Source organism: Lutjanus erythropterus, chromosome 8 (genome assembly GCF_056507025.1).
Source record: "Lutjanus erythropterus isolate fLutEry1 chromosome 8, fLutEry1.hap2, whole genome shotgun sequence".
Taxonomy (NCBI): domain Eukaryota; kingdom Metazoa; phylum Chordata; class Actinopteri; order Lutjaniformes; family Lutjanidae; genus Lutjanus; species Lutjanus erythropterus.
The window spans coordinates 10,230,483-10,248,167 of NC_139324.1; the positions used below are offsets into that span (position 1 = coordinate 10,230,483).

Genomic DNA, 17,685 nt, shown 5'->3' on the forward strand with positions numbered 1-17,685 from the left:
GTTATACGAACTTTTTAAGGTACAAAAATGTGAACTTATTGGTCATGAAAGGGGGAAATGATTGGTTATAGGCTGAAAAGAAAAACTGTATATCATACATTCCTACTCATCCATAGTTAATGTATTACCTTCAGTAGATGGTGGGCAGCAGAACTAAAGTTTGGAGAAGCAGCAGGAATACAGGCACAGAAGCTGAGCAATGTACTGCTGTGGACAGAGTCAGCAACATATTTTAGCCACCTAAGAAAAAAAAAATCAACATCAGTTTTAAGTGTATGCTATATTTAGAATATTTTCAACATTTAATCTTGCCACCAGACAGCCTTTTTGGACAGGAAACTGCTGTTACATAAGCCAAATATCAATCTCTCTAAAGCCACTAGTCAGCTTTGGCAAAAAACAATAGCTTCACCACTCAGAACACAGAAGTTGTTGGTCTACCACTGCCTCGATCTGTTAAGACAATACACCATAACACAAAACAAACTAACAGATGGAGGCAGTTGTAGACCAACAACTCCTGTGTTCTGTGAACTGAAACTACTATTTTTTGTCAAAGTAGTACAATTGCTGTAGCGAGAGCTGTATTTGTCTTGTATGATGGCAGTTTACTGTTGAGAAAGGCTGTCTGACTGCAAGGTGAAGCGGTGAAAATATTCTAAATATAGCGTACACTTAAACCAATATTAATTTTTTAAGGTGGCTTTAATACATGCTGACCCTGCCACAGCAGTACATTGCTTAGTTTCCTACACCAGTACTCCTGCTGCTCCAAACTAGGCGTCTCAGCCACCATCTACTGTAGATGCACTGACTATGGATGAGTATCTCATACAACCCCACTTAAAAAAGCCAAACTATCCCTTTAAAATCTTGTTTGTTTGTTTTTTACACATGCTGTTGCAACAGGAATAAGAAAGCATCACTTGTCTGTACAACTGAGCTTGAGAAACTTCCCACATCAAGTCACATCATTTCAGCACAGATAAAGATTATTTCAAGACTCTGTCACCTGGTTGGAGAAGTATTAGAAAAAGCAGAGAAGACTGACTATAACTCTTGAGATGAAGTAAGATTCAAGCTTATTTCTTTATCATACATCAAACAGATATGCTTCCCAGCTGTTTGGAATAAATTCTTACAACAAGCTCAAGTAGAATCTGCTGACTCATTGAGATGAAGCTCTTTTACAGTGTGGTGTTCCAGTTTTTACGGATGACAGCATACAGATGAGAGCATGGCCGTGGCTGGAGACGCCCAGCTCCCCGACACAAAGGCCATTGTACCAGCTGGTGACGACAACAAACAAATACACAATGTTGGTCTTATTCGGTTTGGCACCTCGGAACAAAAAGAGGAATGTTTTGCTGGAGGTGAAGAGCAATCAGAATTTGCACTTAAGGAGAGGTGAGGTGTTTTCATTCGAGTCTCGCTCGAATTAAAGATGGCAAATCCCGTGAATCAATAGCACCTCGTTTCACATTTTATACACTGGTTCTGTCAGCTTCTTGGGACAAACATCCAAGTCTTCCTGAAACTACACTGAAATCAACATTCCCACTTTCTCATCACCTAAAAAGCCTTTCATGCCTACATATCTTAACAATCGACACCAGAAATTAAAAGAAACAGTCTGACATTTTTGGAAATATTTTCCAGAATGTTTAACTATTCCTTTAAATGCTTCTTTCAAGACATTTCCAACTCCGTCAAAGTATTTAATCACCTTCCTCCTCCTGACTAAGACCATCTGACTCATCTCCACATTTGCTTTACTTCCCAGTTCCACCTACAAACTAATCCTCGCTTTCATCTTCCCAATTCGCTGCAGTCAAACATTTCCATATTTTATTCATTACACTGGAACCACAACAGCATCTTCTTGTTTTAAATAACACCTTAATCATCTTAAATCACCTGTCTGTCTCCCACCATAATCTCAACACTTCCCTATAAGACACGTGAGCACATTATTTACATAAAAAATATAAAGTATGAGTCCAGCACATAAATAAGAATAGGCCTATAAGAATAACATTAAGAATACACAACAAAGTGAGCAGAGAGTGAGCAGCATGCCCTGAGATGAAAACAACAGGAATATATATCACTTCAGGCACCCTGACCCAGGAGGAGTAGCTTTTAATGAAAGCACACTGAATGGCTTTGGTGAGGGACTGAAAGACACAGTGAACCTTTCAAATGTACGCACTTTCATTTATAGCCCGTTTTGCTTATCCATTGCTTATCAGTTCAATACGTGTGCTTATGAAGTAAGTGCTAAAGTCATGTTTCTCTGCTGCCAGCTAACAAAGAGGAACTTTACAGCTCAGTGAGGAAATCCTTTGAGTAAGTGTGGGTGTGTCATGTGAAAGACTGCATGAGTCACAAGTTTTTTTTTGAGCTGTTGCAGCTTTAAGTTTCTGTCTCACTATGGGAAGATAAACAAAAATGCCATGAATACCATGACTTGTTGTTCACTTGAAGCTTCTCTGTCAAAGCTGTTTTTTTTTTTTTTTTTTAGAAAATATTACAATAGTCCAAATACAAACACTGCCACTGAATGTGGAAGCTTCTCATTTCTTTGGAAGGGGACAATGCGATGGTTGGAGTTATTAAAGGAATAATTTAAATTATTTGAAGTGGGGTTGTGTGAAGTAGTCATCAATAGTCAGTGTATTAGTATAGATGATGTAGATGGTGACTGGCATGTACCCAGTTCACAGAAGCAGCAGGACTACCAGTGTAGGAAGTTAATGAATGTCCTGTTGTGGACAGGGTCAGCAGCAAAACATATTTTAACCACATGTAAAATAACCAACGTTATATAAGCCAAATATCATTTTCTCTCTCTCAGCCAGACTCTATTGGCGAAATAAGCAATTTTACCTCACAGAAATGCAGGAGTTGCTGGTCTACCAGTGTCTTGATTTGAGTTTGTTTGTGTAACTGTGTGACCCTAGTGAACCCAAACTAACAATTAAGACACCAAAGTCACACAACTGCACAAACAAACTAACAGATGGAGGCAGCGGTAGATCAGCAACTACTGTGATCTGCGAGGTAAAATTACTGATTTCACCAATGGAGTTTGGTTGAGCAAGTCAGAGGCATATTTGGCTTATGTAACAGCGGTTTCCCATTGGAAAAGGCAAGTTAAAGTGGAGAAGATATTCTTAATATAGCGTACACTAAAACTTAAATTTTGTTAGGTGGCTAAAAATATGTTTTGCTGCTGGATGCCATTTGCTCTAAGTAATCCACTGGTTATACCTCATACAACCCCACTTCAAATCATCTGAACCATCCCTTTAAAATGAGTTTCATCTAAAACCCTGAGCTAAATTTAAACACTTGTGCTGTTGCAGATACGGAGAAAAGAAAAAAATCAGACTTTTAGGGAAATTTACACACATAAGGAATGCAATCTGCTTGTGTGTGATTCTGCCCTCCTGCTGGTTGTGTTTAAAGTCCAAGCAGCTTGGACATGAAATACAGCAATATTGCAGCAGGCAGGGAGAGAGGGGAGCTATAACTTAACACAGCAGCTTATTAACTTTCAATTAAAAACAGTGACATGAAAAAAACACAGAACCCAAAATCTGATGCAATAGCCTGGTTTCCCATAAAGCTGCTGTCTCTTTAACATGCAAATAAGGACATTATCACTCTTCCTCATTGCAGAGGTGCTTATCTCTGCTGAAGCACAAGTGCAACTAAATAGGAACCAACACTGATGACTAAGAACACTTCACTTTTAAGGCAGAGCGCTAATAACTTCTGTTTCTTGAGAAAACAGAATTCAGACGCACAAGAGAAGTATTGCATAGATTTCCCTAGAGATACTCCACGCTAGCCTTCATCAGGATACTCAGCACAGAGCGGGCTTATTGAAAACACCAGAGATTTTTACAATGAAACATATTAAATACTTGAGGTTAATCACACTGAATTAATTGAAACAGACTGTACAATTTTCACACTTTTAAACAGCGATGAATCAGTGATCGATCTCAAAATTTAGCTGGTTATCTTTGGTCTGAGTGGTCGATCTTGGAATTTTGCAGATTAGTGGAATATAAATGCAACCAAAGTACTTTTGAGTGGTGGGCAGCAGACAGCTGGTTTTCTGGAGGCTTAAAAGAATTTAAAAGCTCAGAGGAAGGCACCCCTGCCTTACACTTCGATTCCTCCCCTTTTTTAATTCACTTTTTCAAAAGTCACCATCTCCAGCAGCAGACGTTTCCTCGTCGAAGCGAAACCTTTTTGCTTGAGTGTGCGGCGACTCCAGGAAGTTCTCCTTGTCCTCGGGGTCTTCAAGCGGGGCCGGCCACTTGGTGCCGCAGCTCCTGTCGCGGCCGGCGCGGGTGGTAGCGGGGTCGGGGCTCAGACAGAACTGGTGATGCCATAGCCAGGGGTGGGTCATACACTCTGCAGCACTGGGACGATCCCTGTGGTCAAACACAAACACTTAGAATCCAACAGAGCGGGCAGAAATAAAGGCTGCAGCTAACCATAATTTTCATGATCCATTAATATGCTGCTTAGATTTATTATTTATTATTCCTTGAATCATTTGGGCTATGAAATATCTGAAAATTGTAAGAAAAAATGTTGATCACAATATTTTAGAGATCAAGGCCATGTCTTTAAACTGACTGTTTTGTCTGACCAACAGTCCAAAACTGAAGGTTTCAACAAGTTAAATTTGAGACTTTTTAAGACTAATCTGAATGCAACTTAAGACCCATTTCATGTCCATACCGACAAAAAAAGTACAAAAGTTTTAGTTTTGTTAGAATCACGGAACATGGTTTGAAACAGCTAACCTACAATTTGTCTTCATTTATTTTATATGACTAATATTAGCTAATAAGTGTTAAGTCCAGTGCACCTGCAATTTTAATGTTTATGTTCATCTGAAAGCTGTCTGGAGGTCACTTACTGGAGTGGCAGGTATTAATGTTGTTTGTGGGTAAGTAGGCTATGTAGTTCAATAGTCTCTATTTTGCTTGTTTTATCATGATTGATCATGAGTCTGCATCGGGTCTTTTGTTTTGAAAAGGTTTTTGACCAGGTTCTCTTTGCTGTTTCTTGGTCTGACTTCCTGCCTGCTTGATCTGCTCTATGCAGAGCAGAGCGGAGTGATGCTTCTGGGATGTGCTGTGGTGCTTCTGGTGCAATCACAAGCACTGTGTAGAAAGGCTGTGTCACAGCCATAATGCGACGCAGCCATGCCCAGTGAAATCAAGCCATGATGGCTTCATATACAAAGTTCCTAATTTGAGTGTTATCTTGCACACGGTGCAGCAGGCTCCAGGAATTCTGACCAGGCTGCACAGTTTGCATTAATGCTCACTGGTTCCATGTTGATTTCATTTTGTAGGTGTTACAATGCTCTTTAATGATCAATGCAAATACTTCCCTAAAACACAATTAGTGAGTGTGAAGTTAATGGAGCTTTATAAAAGTAAAATTGTATTTAAGATATTTGAAGATTATTGGACTTAAGACTTTTTAAGAACCCACAGAAACCCTGTCAAATGTGAATGTAAAACTGAATTTTTAGTTAATTAATTAGTTAGTTAATTTAATTCCAAAATTACTTCAACACTTTAGCAATTAGTTAGATTAACTTTCTGTTGACCAACTAACAGATAATCATTCAATTTTTCATCTCTATCCAGATCCCAATTTGATCAAAATGTTAAGTAAAACTCTTTTTATTGATCAATGCACATTAAGAAAAACAACAAACCTGGAGAATATTTTTCCACCAGACTTATTCCTAAAAAGGTCACAATCTATAACCTAATTAAAAAGGGGAAAAACACAACATGATGATCATGTGGATAAAAAGTCATATTTGTGGTGAAGAATAAGAGCTGTATTCACCCTTGCCTGTGCAGTGTGTGTGCAGAATTGGTCTAAAATAAAATATTACGTGATGGTTGGTGGAAAATCATCTCTCATCCTTTGTTTACAGCTCCGTGCTAACATTCCAGTTTGATCTCATACAAAATAAATCATTTGACTGTGTTTGTCTTCTGGGGGAGTTTGAGGTGAGCTCACACAGTCTGTACTCACTCTGGCGCTTTGACCAGCAGCTTGCGGATGAAGTCCACAGCCAGCTCAGACACCTTGGAGAAGGCCTCCCTGCTGTAGTCCACGCTGACCTGGGACACATTCAGGAACGTCTCCTGCTTGTCGTCTCCAGCAAACGGAGACTCACCTGTTACCAGCATGTAGGCTATCACACCCACACTCCTGAGGAACACACACATGCATGAAGAGCACAGTCAGAGCATGTAGAGGAGTGCCTGTGAGCTGAATATCAAAGGGCACGCAGGGTGGCTGATTTAGTAAATTATTCTATTATAAACACAAGTCCTATTTTCATAATTTTGGCACCACAAAAGTGAGAACAAAGGTGACCATTAAAATAATTACACAAACTGTAAACAGCCATTAGCTCTGCTGAGCTACTCTGTGGTTTGTGGGTTTAAATTGAAATGGATCACATTCATTTTCATTTGCAAATCATTTGCTTTAGGAGTTAAAGGGTAACTTCAGTATTTTTCAACCTGGACCACTTAAAGTACTTCTTTTTGTCACTGACAGGCTCAGATTGTGTCTGAAAACATAGAAAGGATTCCTACAAAGATAGACCGCAGATTGTATAAAACATGCACATATTCTCCATGACATCACTCGCAGGTTTCTGAAGAGCCATTGTGAAGCTTGCATTGTGTTGTGTTTTACGTCTCCATTCTCGGCTAATCCAAAAATGGATTAATAGGTGGAGCGTGGGTGAAGCTGAGGCGGCTGAATGATGGGGCTATTTAGCGGCTAGCCGTCTGTCTCTGTACTCACATGTCACTCAAAGTAGGAATGCCTTTAATTGTACATAATTGTAACCCTAAATATTTTTACATTTACATTTACAGAAACAGTATTTTATCATCATAAAACACATCTAATGACATGCATTAAGGGTTTATTTTGACCAAACCAGCATTGGTGATTGTTGGAACAGTGGGGAAAAACAAGCTAAAAGTTTTATTTTAAAGTATGTTTTACAATGATAAAATTACCATTTCTGTAAATGGAGTCTGGTGAAATTAGCTAGAGCAAAAAGACAGACGGACGTTACTCTTCACTGCTCTTTAAAGATCATTTTGATCAAATAATTCAGACAGAATGATACTCTGAGACGCTTGATTTCTCTTTGCTGGAAAGACATCAAGAGACCTTCGGTAGGTCACTGGCTGAAAGAACTATCAGCATGCCTTGTCCTTGAAAAGTTAACATATACAATAAAAAAGAAATCAGCCAAATTCAAAGAGATCTGGAATCCCTTTCTTGCATTCTTAAGGAACTGTGAAGTTGAGGAAACTCTGGAAACTTGAAGGTGATATGTCCCTAACTGATGATACCTTAACCATGTGATACTAAGATGTGTATGATTATGCAATGTCGTTATCCAGTTTTGTGTTTTGTTATGTTTTTAGTCCCTTTGGGGTGGGGGGAGTGGATTATTTTATAGTTTGACTGTTATATGTTTTGTATTTAATGTTTTTGTAAATTGTTAAAACTCAATAAATACATGTTTATATAAAAAAGAATGATACTCTGAGTCTGTCAGTAACAAAACAATCACTTTTAGTGGATGCAGGCGATTGCAGAGCTCTCCTTCAAATACTGGACCAATTTTAAAAACTGTTGCCCCAATCAGACACAAAACAACATGGGAAAATATGGTTTTAATGTTGCTGCCCTGATTAGATTCCAAGTAGCTTCATCACGGTATCACTGACAGAAATGTTTTTTGGAATCATCCTGACAAATACTTTAACTTTTTAAATTGTTTTTACTACTTTTTATTAAGTCACTACAGGTTTTGCAATAATGGACTCACCACAGGTCAGTTGCTGTCGTGATTGGCTCATAATTAAGGATCTCTGGAGCTGAATGAAGACACGGAAGAAAAAGTCAGTTGCTTTTCAGTATTAATAGAATGTCTTCCTGTAATTTCCTGTATTGTTTCATATCTCACATTGTTTTAATTCACCAGTACTGACATTTGCGTTATGCATTTCTGCTGTATCTTTGAGTGTTTTTCTCTGCTTATATGTTTCATTATTGTACAAAATTATCAGATTAAACTCACCAAGGAGCTGGCAGATTTTTTGAGGTGTGTGTGACAGCAGGACACTGCCTCTGTCCATAAGCATAGTGAAATGCATGCTAACGATAACAGCCAAATGGCAAGGATTTCTCAATAACCATAAAGTACTGAGAATGGTGAGAGTTTTAACTCGATAGACCTACAAAAGCATTTCTATTAAGATAGGTTTCAGTCTTGAGGAGTTCCTGTGACTGTTCGTGACTTTAATGTGGCTCAGCTGGTGATATCCTGTCTTATGTCCTTGTGTAATAAAAGAGGGTTTTATGAACATCACCTTACCCACATATTCAGGTGTGCCAAGAATCTCTCTGAGCTCTCCAACCGCACCCAGTCTGCGTGCCAGGCCAAAGTCTACAATCTTGATGTCTCCTGGAGGAGACAGGCTGGTGAGGAGAATATTCTGCGGCTGAGAGAGAAACAAAGAGGGAACACGGGGTGAACATCGTGTAGAGAGTAGAAGCCCGGGAAAGATAAGACAGACTTTGAACTTGTGCTCAAAAGTTATTATATAAACCATGACTTGTTCTCAGGTTCTGTTTGAACCTGTTTTTGTCCTACATGGGAGAGTTGTTTACCTTTCTGCTGTATTTTAAACATGATTATTTGCTTAAGTGCTGAAAATATATTGACCATGACACTGTATAAACACTATCATTATGACATTATTGCATCATTCTCTACAGGAGAATGTACAGTATAGCATGTGCTTATTTTGCTTGGTCTGCTCAGTGTTTTTTATGTCAATTAGCCAGGGCTTGAGATTAATCACATCCTGGGGGAGATATAAATTCATTTGGGAACAGAGATCATCCCCAGATGCCTCCAGGACAAAAGGGATTTTTGTATTGTGTATGTATGTATAACTATCCTTTAGCAAATGACAAACTGAACCAAGCACTGACTACAATGGAGCACGTTTTCTCAAGCTGTTACTACTGCATTTACTATTATTGGGGTCTTTCTTATTAGTCAGTCTAATTGGATGAGACTGTGATAATTTGGTTGGGATGTTAAAATGAGAAATGACACAGTAAACTCAGTATTGACAGGGGGTGCACCTTATTTTTTTCCCTGATAACGCTACACTGTGAGCAACAAATCTATGTTGAAATCATCTAATGGCCAAAAAACACATTTACTCCAGTGCTGTATTGTAGTACAGTAGCTAAGGTAGCTAACTGTGTAATCAATAGCAACATACACTTTATGTAATCAAACAAAGTATAAAACAATAAGAAACAACAGTTAACTTTAAATAAAGAAAAATAATAATTATTAATATTATGCCACTAATGACTGTAGATGATAAGAAAGTAACAACATTTTGATACTGGGACAGTTTACATTCACTTCTGGACAGTTTAAGCTGACTTCAACTGTTCATGTAAAATTCCCAACCATAGTTTACAATGGTGTTACTGTAAAAATATTAAACTCTGGAAATCACCTGCAACTGTGACCAAATAGCAAAAGTTTCATTTCATGAAACTGAGTTGATGTTGTTGATCGCTTTGCACTGGATGAAGGCTTCTGTTAGCACCTATAATCCTAGTTCTGATCTTAACTGTGTCATGAAAATAGGAAATTTGGGTTTTGAGTGCACAGCTGCTCTAAAAAAGGAATACACAGGCAAGCACTTAAGGGGGGGAGTTTGTGGTGAAGCGAGTGAACATGTAAAAATAGATTCCGTCTGTTCCAGCAACACTCATGCATGCGATTTTGTGTGTGTTTGTATGTGTGTGTGTGTGTGTGTGTGTGTGTATACAGACCTTCAGGTCTAAGTGCACCAGGTTGCTCTGGTGGAGGTGGTGGACTCCCTCCAGTGTTTGCCTGATCAGACGAGTGATCTGGACCTCTGGCAGCAGCTCCTCTGACACACAGTGGTCAAATATCTCCCCGCCTGCCGCACTGGGCAAAGAGAAAACACATACTGTTAATACACACAGACTGTTCATGAAACTGCCATCTACTAAAGTGTCCAAGGACAGTAAAATACCAGGCAATTTAGTAAAATTTAATATAGTTTGTCAAGACTTTTTATTGTAATGAAGCTAAATGAATGGAAATACAACTAAAGGTATGAGGTGTGGAAGTCATTGGCACCAGTAATGTTCATGTAGATGTGTCTGGATTAGGAATGTCACAAGAACAGATGCATCAGTGCCAAGAAAATGGCAAAATTTTGAAAATGCAACTGTAGGTACCGGGAATGCAATTCAGACCAGACAGGGACAATATATACGCCTACTAGTATTCTAGTATGATATTAAATGCCAAAGAAGGAAGAAAAACGGTAAGAGGAACAACAACATGTTGAAAATGTCAACAGGTGAAGCTGCAGGGACAGCTCCACGTCAGCTAATAGAAAAGAAAAACGGTAAACGGAGTTGTATATGGAAATTCTTTGCATTCAAGGCAGATCATCAGGGATTAATAATAAATTTGAAAAAAACAATATGCAAACAGCGCCATCACACTTTTGTGTCATCCGTCTTCTGAAATACATGTTAGGATTTTTTTGTTGAGACAGCTGGCTTGGGTGTGTAGCCAACTATGTTCTACAAAATTTGCAATGCCTAAACTATAAAGGCTACCATGTCTAAGGTCATGTAATAGATAGTTGTCCTGACACCTTACCATTCAGTCTGTGTCATCTGTCATTAAAAAATATGCACAAGGTAAAGCTGAACAATATGCAAAAATATATATATAATTAGATTGCGATAATTTTGAAAGATAAGGCAATATGAGTCACCATTTTAGTCACAATAGTAATTTTTGCATTTCAATTTCACTGACAAAAATATAAGGACATATTTTTTGCTGGGCTCTGTATCAAACAAGCATCTTCTCTAATGTCTGTAGAACATGATTTTTGGACCGTGGCATCTCCATTCATCATTTATAATTGTGTGCTGTGACACATTTTACCTTTATCAAAAAAATTGCAGCTCTGCCATTTGGATATTGCACTTGGCCATCTTGAGATTAAATACTATTTATTTATAATAATATTTTGATTAATTGTTCTGTCCTAGTACATGGGTTTTTATTCTTTTGTTTTAACTATGGTTTGAAATTGAAATCATGGAATTTCACTGCTATTGGTTTTGTGTAGGATGAGCGAGCTGTGGAGTAAAAAATGTTATAAAACGCTAAGCTAAAAAAAAAAAAAAAAAAAAAAAAAAAAAAAGGCAGTGCTGGGAAGAGAGTGAGCCATGCTGAAAGCTGGGAGTGTGTTTTGTAGCTCTTTTGCATTTAGTAATTGGTCATGCAATTTGTTTTGTTTGGTCTTTAAGTCTGGTTGTTTGCTTGCTGCGTTATAGCTTAATTAAGTAGTAAAAATGGACATTTGAACTGAACCTATGTGGTGATTATGTTGTCTGGCTGTAGGTGTTTTCCTTCAGTTTACGTGCCTCACACGCACTTTCAGCAAGAGAAACAGAAATATGATGTATTCATGGATTACTGGGTGGCCTGGTGGTTTAAGTGGCCAACCCATAGCCAGAGGGTCACTGGTTTGATGCTACATGTTCTGGCAAAGTGTTATTGAGCAAGAAAACAAACCTCAAACCACCCTCCTGCTTACTCACTGTAAAGCACTGTAGGTAAGGGAGTCAGCCAAAGTTGACACAAAGCCCTAAAATGTGCGCCCAGAGTACAAAGTTCATCTTATTTTATTACATTTCAGGTTATTCAAGTTCCTAATGTGGCATTTCTCTTGGCACTTTTTGAGTTGTCCAGGCTTTCTTAGCTCAACAAAGTGAGTTGCTCTGTTGTTCAAGCTGTCTTTGCTTTCAGGAAGGGAATTAAGTGTCTCCAACAACAAGTATTAAAGGTGTGGTTAGAAAAGTAGACCAATTCACTTTAAGACAAATACTGTGTATTCGTATTTCCAATCTAGGTCTCACATCTAGTCTGTTTTGATGGTACAAAGAAACCAGATGAATGATATGCCAGACAAGGAAGGACAGTTCATCTGAAAACACCATTTAACATGAAAGGTCAAGACATCAGAATATGATAATATGATATGATCATCTAGATGTGGAGTTTCAGCTCAAACTATACAATAGCTGAGCTAACCTGGGACTTTAAGTCTCAAAACAAATCCTGATAAACCTGTTAGGAAGAATGAGGATTATATAAAAGCAGTGAGTGTGGCAACTCCTTAAGATTGGACAAAGAGGACTTTGCCCTTCAACAGGCATTTACAGGATCATACTGCTAGTGCTGTGCATGTTTTTTCTTGTTTGTGGTAGAAAAAAACATAGCCAGTGTTAGGCATGTTATGTAATGTTTCTTTTACAAAATCATACAAGAATATGTTCCTGTTTCTGTTGTGAACTCACTATTCCAGCACTAAGACAATGTCATGGTCTGTCTCGTAAGCAGCATGCAGGTTGACCACTCGGGGGTTGTTACGGGCCATCTCCAGGACGGCCATCTCGTGAGTGACTTCTGCCCGGCAGTCACGACCTCGCCTCCTCTTCCGTAGGAACTTGGCAGCAAAAACTTTACCTGTGGCCTTCTCCACACAGCGTTTCACCACAGCAAACTTCCCCCTGGGAAACAGAGAGCAGACATGTGGTTAAGGTGTACCACCCTTTAGGCAGACAGAGACCAACTTCATTAACAAAGTATCTAAAAAAAAATCTGGGATCCCTAAAAGAAACTATTCCAGATTTAATTAATTTCTCACATTAACATGATCTAACATCATCTACACAAAGGGTTGGCTGATAAGGAAAGTCCCATATTAGTATGTATCACAATAATAGCTTTAGACATGGAAAATCACAGGCTGAGTTGTCATGCTACTGTGACATTAGTGTATGGAAATGAGGAGAGGAGAAATGGTGTTGTGTATTCACCAGATTTAATTGCTTTATAGTGTTAACTTAGACCATAAAATGCGTCAACATGTTTCCACAATACTTTCAAAATAAAACACAATATATGACACTGATTAATATACTTCCAAGCCTTCAAGACACATGCTATACACATACTGGCATTAGATGTGTTATTTAGTCGCAGTGTATTCCTAATTTCTTTTGTATTAGTGCTGTTGCCATGTCTTGATCATTGGGGTAATTGTTCATGTTACACAAGACTGGGAGGATTGATAGTATCTGTTCTTTATTTTTCCTCTCTGCATTCAAATACCTGTTCTTTTTGCTCCTTACATTTTCAAAGCAGGCTTGTTACTTCAGTTTTAATGCATTTTGCGGGGAAGTACTTATTATTTCTACTTTGCATTATTCATTTAGTTAAAAGAAGTTGAATCAGCACTTCTGCTTTTACCCCTCTTTTTTTCATAAGTATCTGTACTTCTACTTGAATAAAGAATGTGTGGACTTTTGCCACCTCTGGTGACATGACACCTAATGTTAATTTCATTCTGTGGTTTTTCAAAATAGTTCTAGTTTATGAGAACTAAACCTACATTGCTCACACTGAAAAAAAAAAAAAAACTTTTGGCATACAGCTTGTATTTTTGCAATTCGTGGAAACACTTCTCCACAAGGCCTTACAATGACTGCGACAAAAGAAAACAATCCAAAAATAACAGCAATACAACCCCAAGAGCCCAGGAGCAATGGCTGGTTACAGACCCAGAAGGACTTCTCTTAAAGAATAGAACAATTGCACTCAACTAATATACTCCTTTGTAGCACCACCTATCATTTTCACAAGCCATATTTCCATGCAGTTTTAACTAAATGAGCAATTTAAGAGTATGGTGATGTGATGGCTATTTGTCATTATTCTTGTCTTTTAAATATACAGTTGTTAAACGAGCACTCCAGCAATTTACTATTGCATTTTAATTAAATCATGGGAAATACGGTCAAAATTTAAAGTACATATTCTGCCTAAAGTCCCTAATAGTAGTTTTCTTATTGTGTCTAGTGAATGCATACATTTTTGAAAAGCAATGTATTTTGTGTCTGCCTCTGCCAGTGGACATCTGAGCAAGGTTCTTGGTATGTGGATCTGTTGTTTTCAATTTCTTGATATGCTTTTTTCAAGTGGACTTTAGGATGTGCCTTTTTTTAAAACGTTTATTGCATCTGCCAGTGTGTCAACAAGATAAGAGCAGTATAATATGCACATTCCATCACCCAAGATTAGATGCTGTCCTCAATTAGGGGGTAAAAATATATATATGCATATATCTGCAAAGCAAAGGTAAGGGCTGTAAAACTGAAATAATGACCTAAAACAAGAGTTGAAGAGTTGGGTGTTATTTCTTTTTTATACTCTGACTTTTCTTTCACTATGCAGTAATTTCATTTAATGTTAATATAGGGGCAAGATACTGATTAATATTTAACCAATTCCATAAAAAAACTACTGATTAATTGATAATAAAGATGACTGTCAGTTGCAGCCTGACAAAGGAATAGGTGAACTGAAATTTTCTAATACCAGTGGTCACTGTTTATTAATTTAAGACTGATAATTAACACTGATTTCCTTAAAAGGTCAAAAGTAGAACTACAATTGTCCACATCATGTTCTTGAAAATATTGCACCTCTGAAGTTCCCATTTTAACAAATCACACTGAAATAAGTGAACAGGAGTGGCCTGTGCCATTTCTTCTTTCTAAAGTCTGCTTACCACATGTACCCGTTCCCTTCGTCTTCCTGTTTTGACACGAGAATTACACAGTACACCCTGCATGACACATTACTTCAAACACACCTCAAAGTTCTTAGGATATGATCATCAACCATCAGCTGTTGCCATGGCTCACACACAGTACCAAACACATGACAAAGGTCTACTGTAGCACAATCAAGTCAGGTCCCCTGGCACTGCGAGGCTCATGGTTTGACGTTGGTTAAAGCTTATCGTCCAGAGTCCAAACACAGTTAACATTAGTGTATTGAATTACTTGACATCTGTATCCAATAAGGCAAACACGGACAACATGGATAAAACACAAAACAGACTTTAATAGATATTATTAGAACTAGTTAGATATAGGTTTTTGCCAAAAGAGAATATTCTTCAGTTTTCCTCTAAATGTTTCTGTTGTCTATGTGATATGTGACAGTTGTTTTTTTTCATAATTTTATCTAAATCTAACTATCATTTTTAATTATAAAATTTGGAATACTTGGTGATATCATCAACTATTTTCAAGCTGAATGCAGGGGTGCATTCTAACATTTACTCAAGTGCTGTACTTAAGTACAAATTCGATGTTCTTGAACTTTCCTTAAATCTTTTCTTTCCATGCCACTTATTACTGCAACTCCACTACATCGTAGTTTTACGCCTCTACATTTATCTGACAGCTTTAGTTAGAATTTAACACTATAACTTTATAAATGAATACTTTTGCAAACAAAAAACAAAGACTTAAAAAAAAATGTTACTAAATACAGCTGAAACAATTAGCTCACTATTTTCAGAATCTTTACAATCAAACAATCAATTGATTAATGAAGAAAATAATCAGCAGGTAAATTCATAATGAAAATAATCATTAGTTGCAGTTCTATACAGAATAGTTCAAAATGAGCCCCATCTCAAGCAACAGCAACATCCTGCTTTTACATTAATGCACGAGTCATAATAATCTAGTTGTATCATATATAATAGAATAACAGTCAAAGGAGATTTGTCTGCATCGAGTAGTACTTTTACTTTTACACTTTAAGTACATGTTGCTAAGGATACTTACATCCTTTTACTTGTTGCTTTTCATTGCAGGACTTTTGCTTGTAACAAACTAAAGGGCTGAATACCTTGGGTGGGATTAATTAATTACAACTGCTCAAATTACTGTAATTAAGTCATTCTTCAGTATTTCTTGAAGTCTGTAATTTCACTCTTACTTAAGCATGCATTACTCTTTGTAATCTACTTAGTTACTTTTAAAATCATAATTCACTACTTAGAAGGCCTACAATTTGAATTGATACAGAAACTTTTTGTTTACATTTTTCCAGCCAATAATGGTAAGCAGGTCAATGAAAACCGTGACATACAGATGGAAAAAAAAACTACAGCAGGCACATGTTTGGTCTGGACCAGGAACTGCGACATTTTGACTATAAAAACATTAACACTTACAATGAAACTAATACTTTGTACTTTTACTTGTTTTGTTTTTTTGTTTGTTTTTTTAAACAGCAGTAGCTTTACTTGTAGTTGAACTACTGATAGTTTTACTTCTACTTGAGTACAACGTTTTAGTACTCTTTCCACCACTTATATTATTATAACTGGGTAAGTAAAGAACAGGTTAGTCTATTATTCAGTCTTCCTTATTCTGTTCTCCATTATGTGATAAGTGCAGTTTTTGTTTTATTCCTCTCATGTCTAATGTTGTCTAAATCTGAACAGACAATGTTATGTATACACTGGTGGTATGGTACAAGTATAGGTATGTTATATCTAACCATCAAAGACAGAATACTCTGTAGTCGTATCAACTACCATCGACATGATTGTGATAACAAGTGGAATGTATGACACACTCTGGGGCTCTCCTTGCTATCGCACTGATAAAGTTTTCCTAAGCATCTCAGTCAATAGTTTCCAAGCTTTGCGCAATTGTAAACTGTGGTCTGCACTGTGGTTTTTAACTTTCATGGCATACATCACTGTAATGCAGCTGTCTTTACTGTCCTGTTAGTTCTGTCATTACCATCTTAACTTCCTATTAACAATCCAGATTAATTTACAATACATTTTGTACCTCCTAGTCATATGAAATAAGTGCGTAACATAACTTGTAAGCTTCCTGCAGACAGCAGCCGGAGCCGACAGACCGTCTGAACCCTTCTCAGCGACCATGAGAGTCCCCGGGACGACAGTTCCGTCTATTTGACTCACCTTCCAATCTCTCCGGTGATTTCATACACACTTTCAAGAGGCTCCGTGCTGATATGGGTCTGAATTTCGCCGAGCAGCCCCGCAGAGAGTCCGCTGCGACTGTCCAGCCGCCGCCGAGACATCTTCCTCTCCCTCGGTTATCAGTCCTGCTGCTGCTGCCAGCCACCCAGCCGGCTGGATACCGCGCTGACCGCTAAGTAACTGAGAGACAAACGACCAAACTAACCTAAGTGGCTAGCTAACGCTTACACTACCCGCTTCTCTTTAGTTACATGTTAATGTTAGCTGAGTCGGTTCATGCTCCTGTTTACTTTAGCTAGTTTAACGATTCTCCAGTTAGCTCAACTGTCGCTAACTAAGTTAGCTCGACGGTCAATGTCGCGACTTGAAAAGTGAGTTAAAACGAATTTCCTCAACTCAACTGAAGAGGCGCAGTTAGTCTATAATATCTCTATCTACGTCTGGTTCCAGCGGGGAAACTATCCAAACTGCCGCTCCGGCCGACTAAATATCTTACTAAGTTTCTGAATAGAGTTTTCGGTCATTTTTACATCCTTTCTGTTTGACACTTTCTCGACACGTCATGGCCTAACGCATGCGCACTATTGTTCTATTTGAAAAAAGCGAGGTCGCGTTTATT

The 17,685-nt window shown here is 37.9% G+C and overlaps 1 protein-coding gene across 1 annotated transcript; it reads right to left on the reverse strand.

Moving 5' to 3' along the window:
* Positions 1 to 1,031: 1,031 nt before the first annotated feature.
* On the reverse strand, positions 1,032 to 17,685 carry stk17b (serine/threonine kinase 17b (apoptosis-inducing)). Its single transcript, XM_084724481.1, has 7 exons — positions 17,046 to 17,685; positions 12,541 to 12,753; positions 9,958 to 10,096; positions 8,468 to 8,594; positions 7,919 to 7,967; positions 6,088 to 6,267; positions 1,032 to 4,451 (listed from the first exon to the last, which is right to left on the reverse strand). The coding sequence occupies exons 1-7, from the start codon at positions 17,165 to 17,167 to the stop codon at positions 4,214 to 4,216; spliced, it is 1,068 nt and encodes a 355-aa protein (XP_084580607.1). The 5' UTR covers positions 17,168 to 17,685; the 3' UTR covers positions 1,032 to 4,213.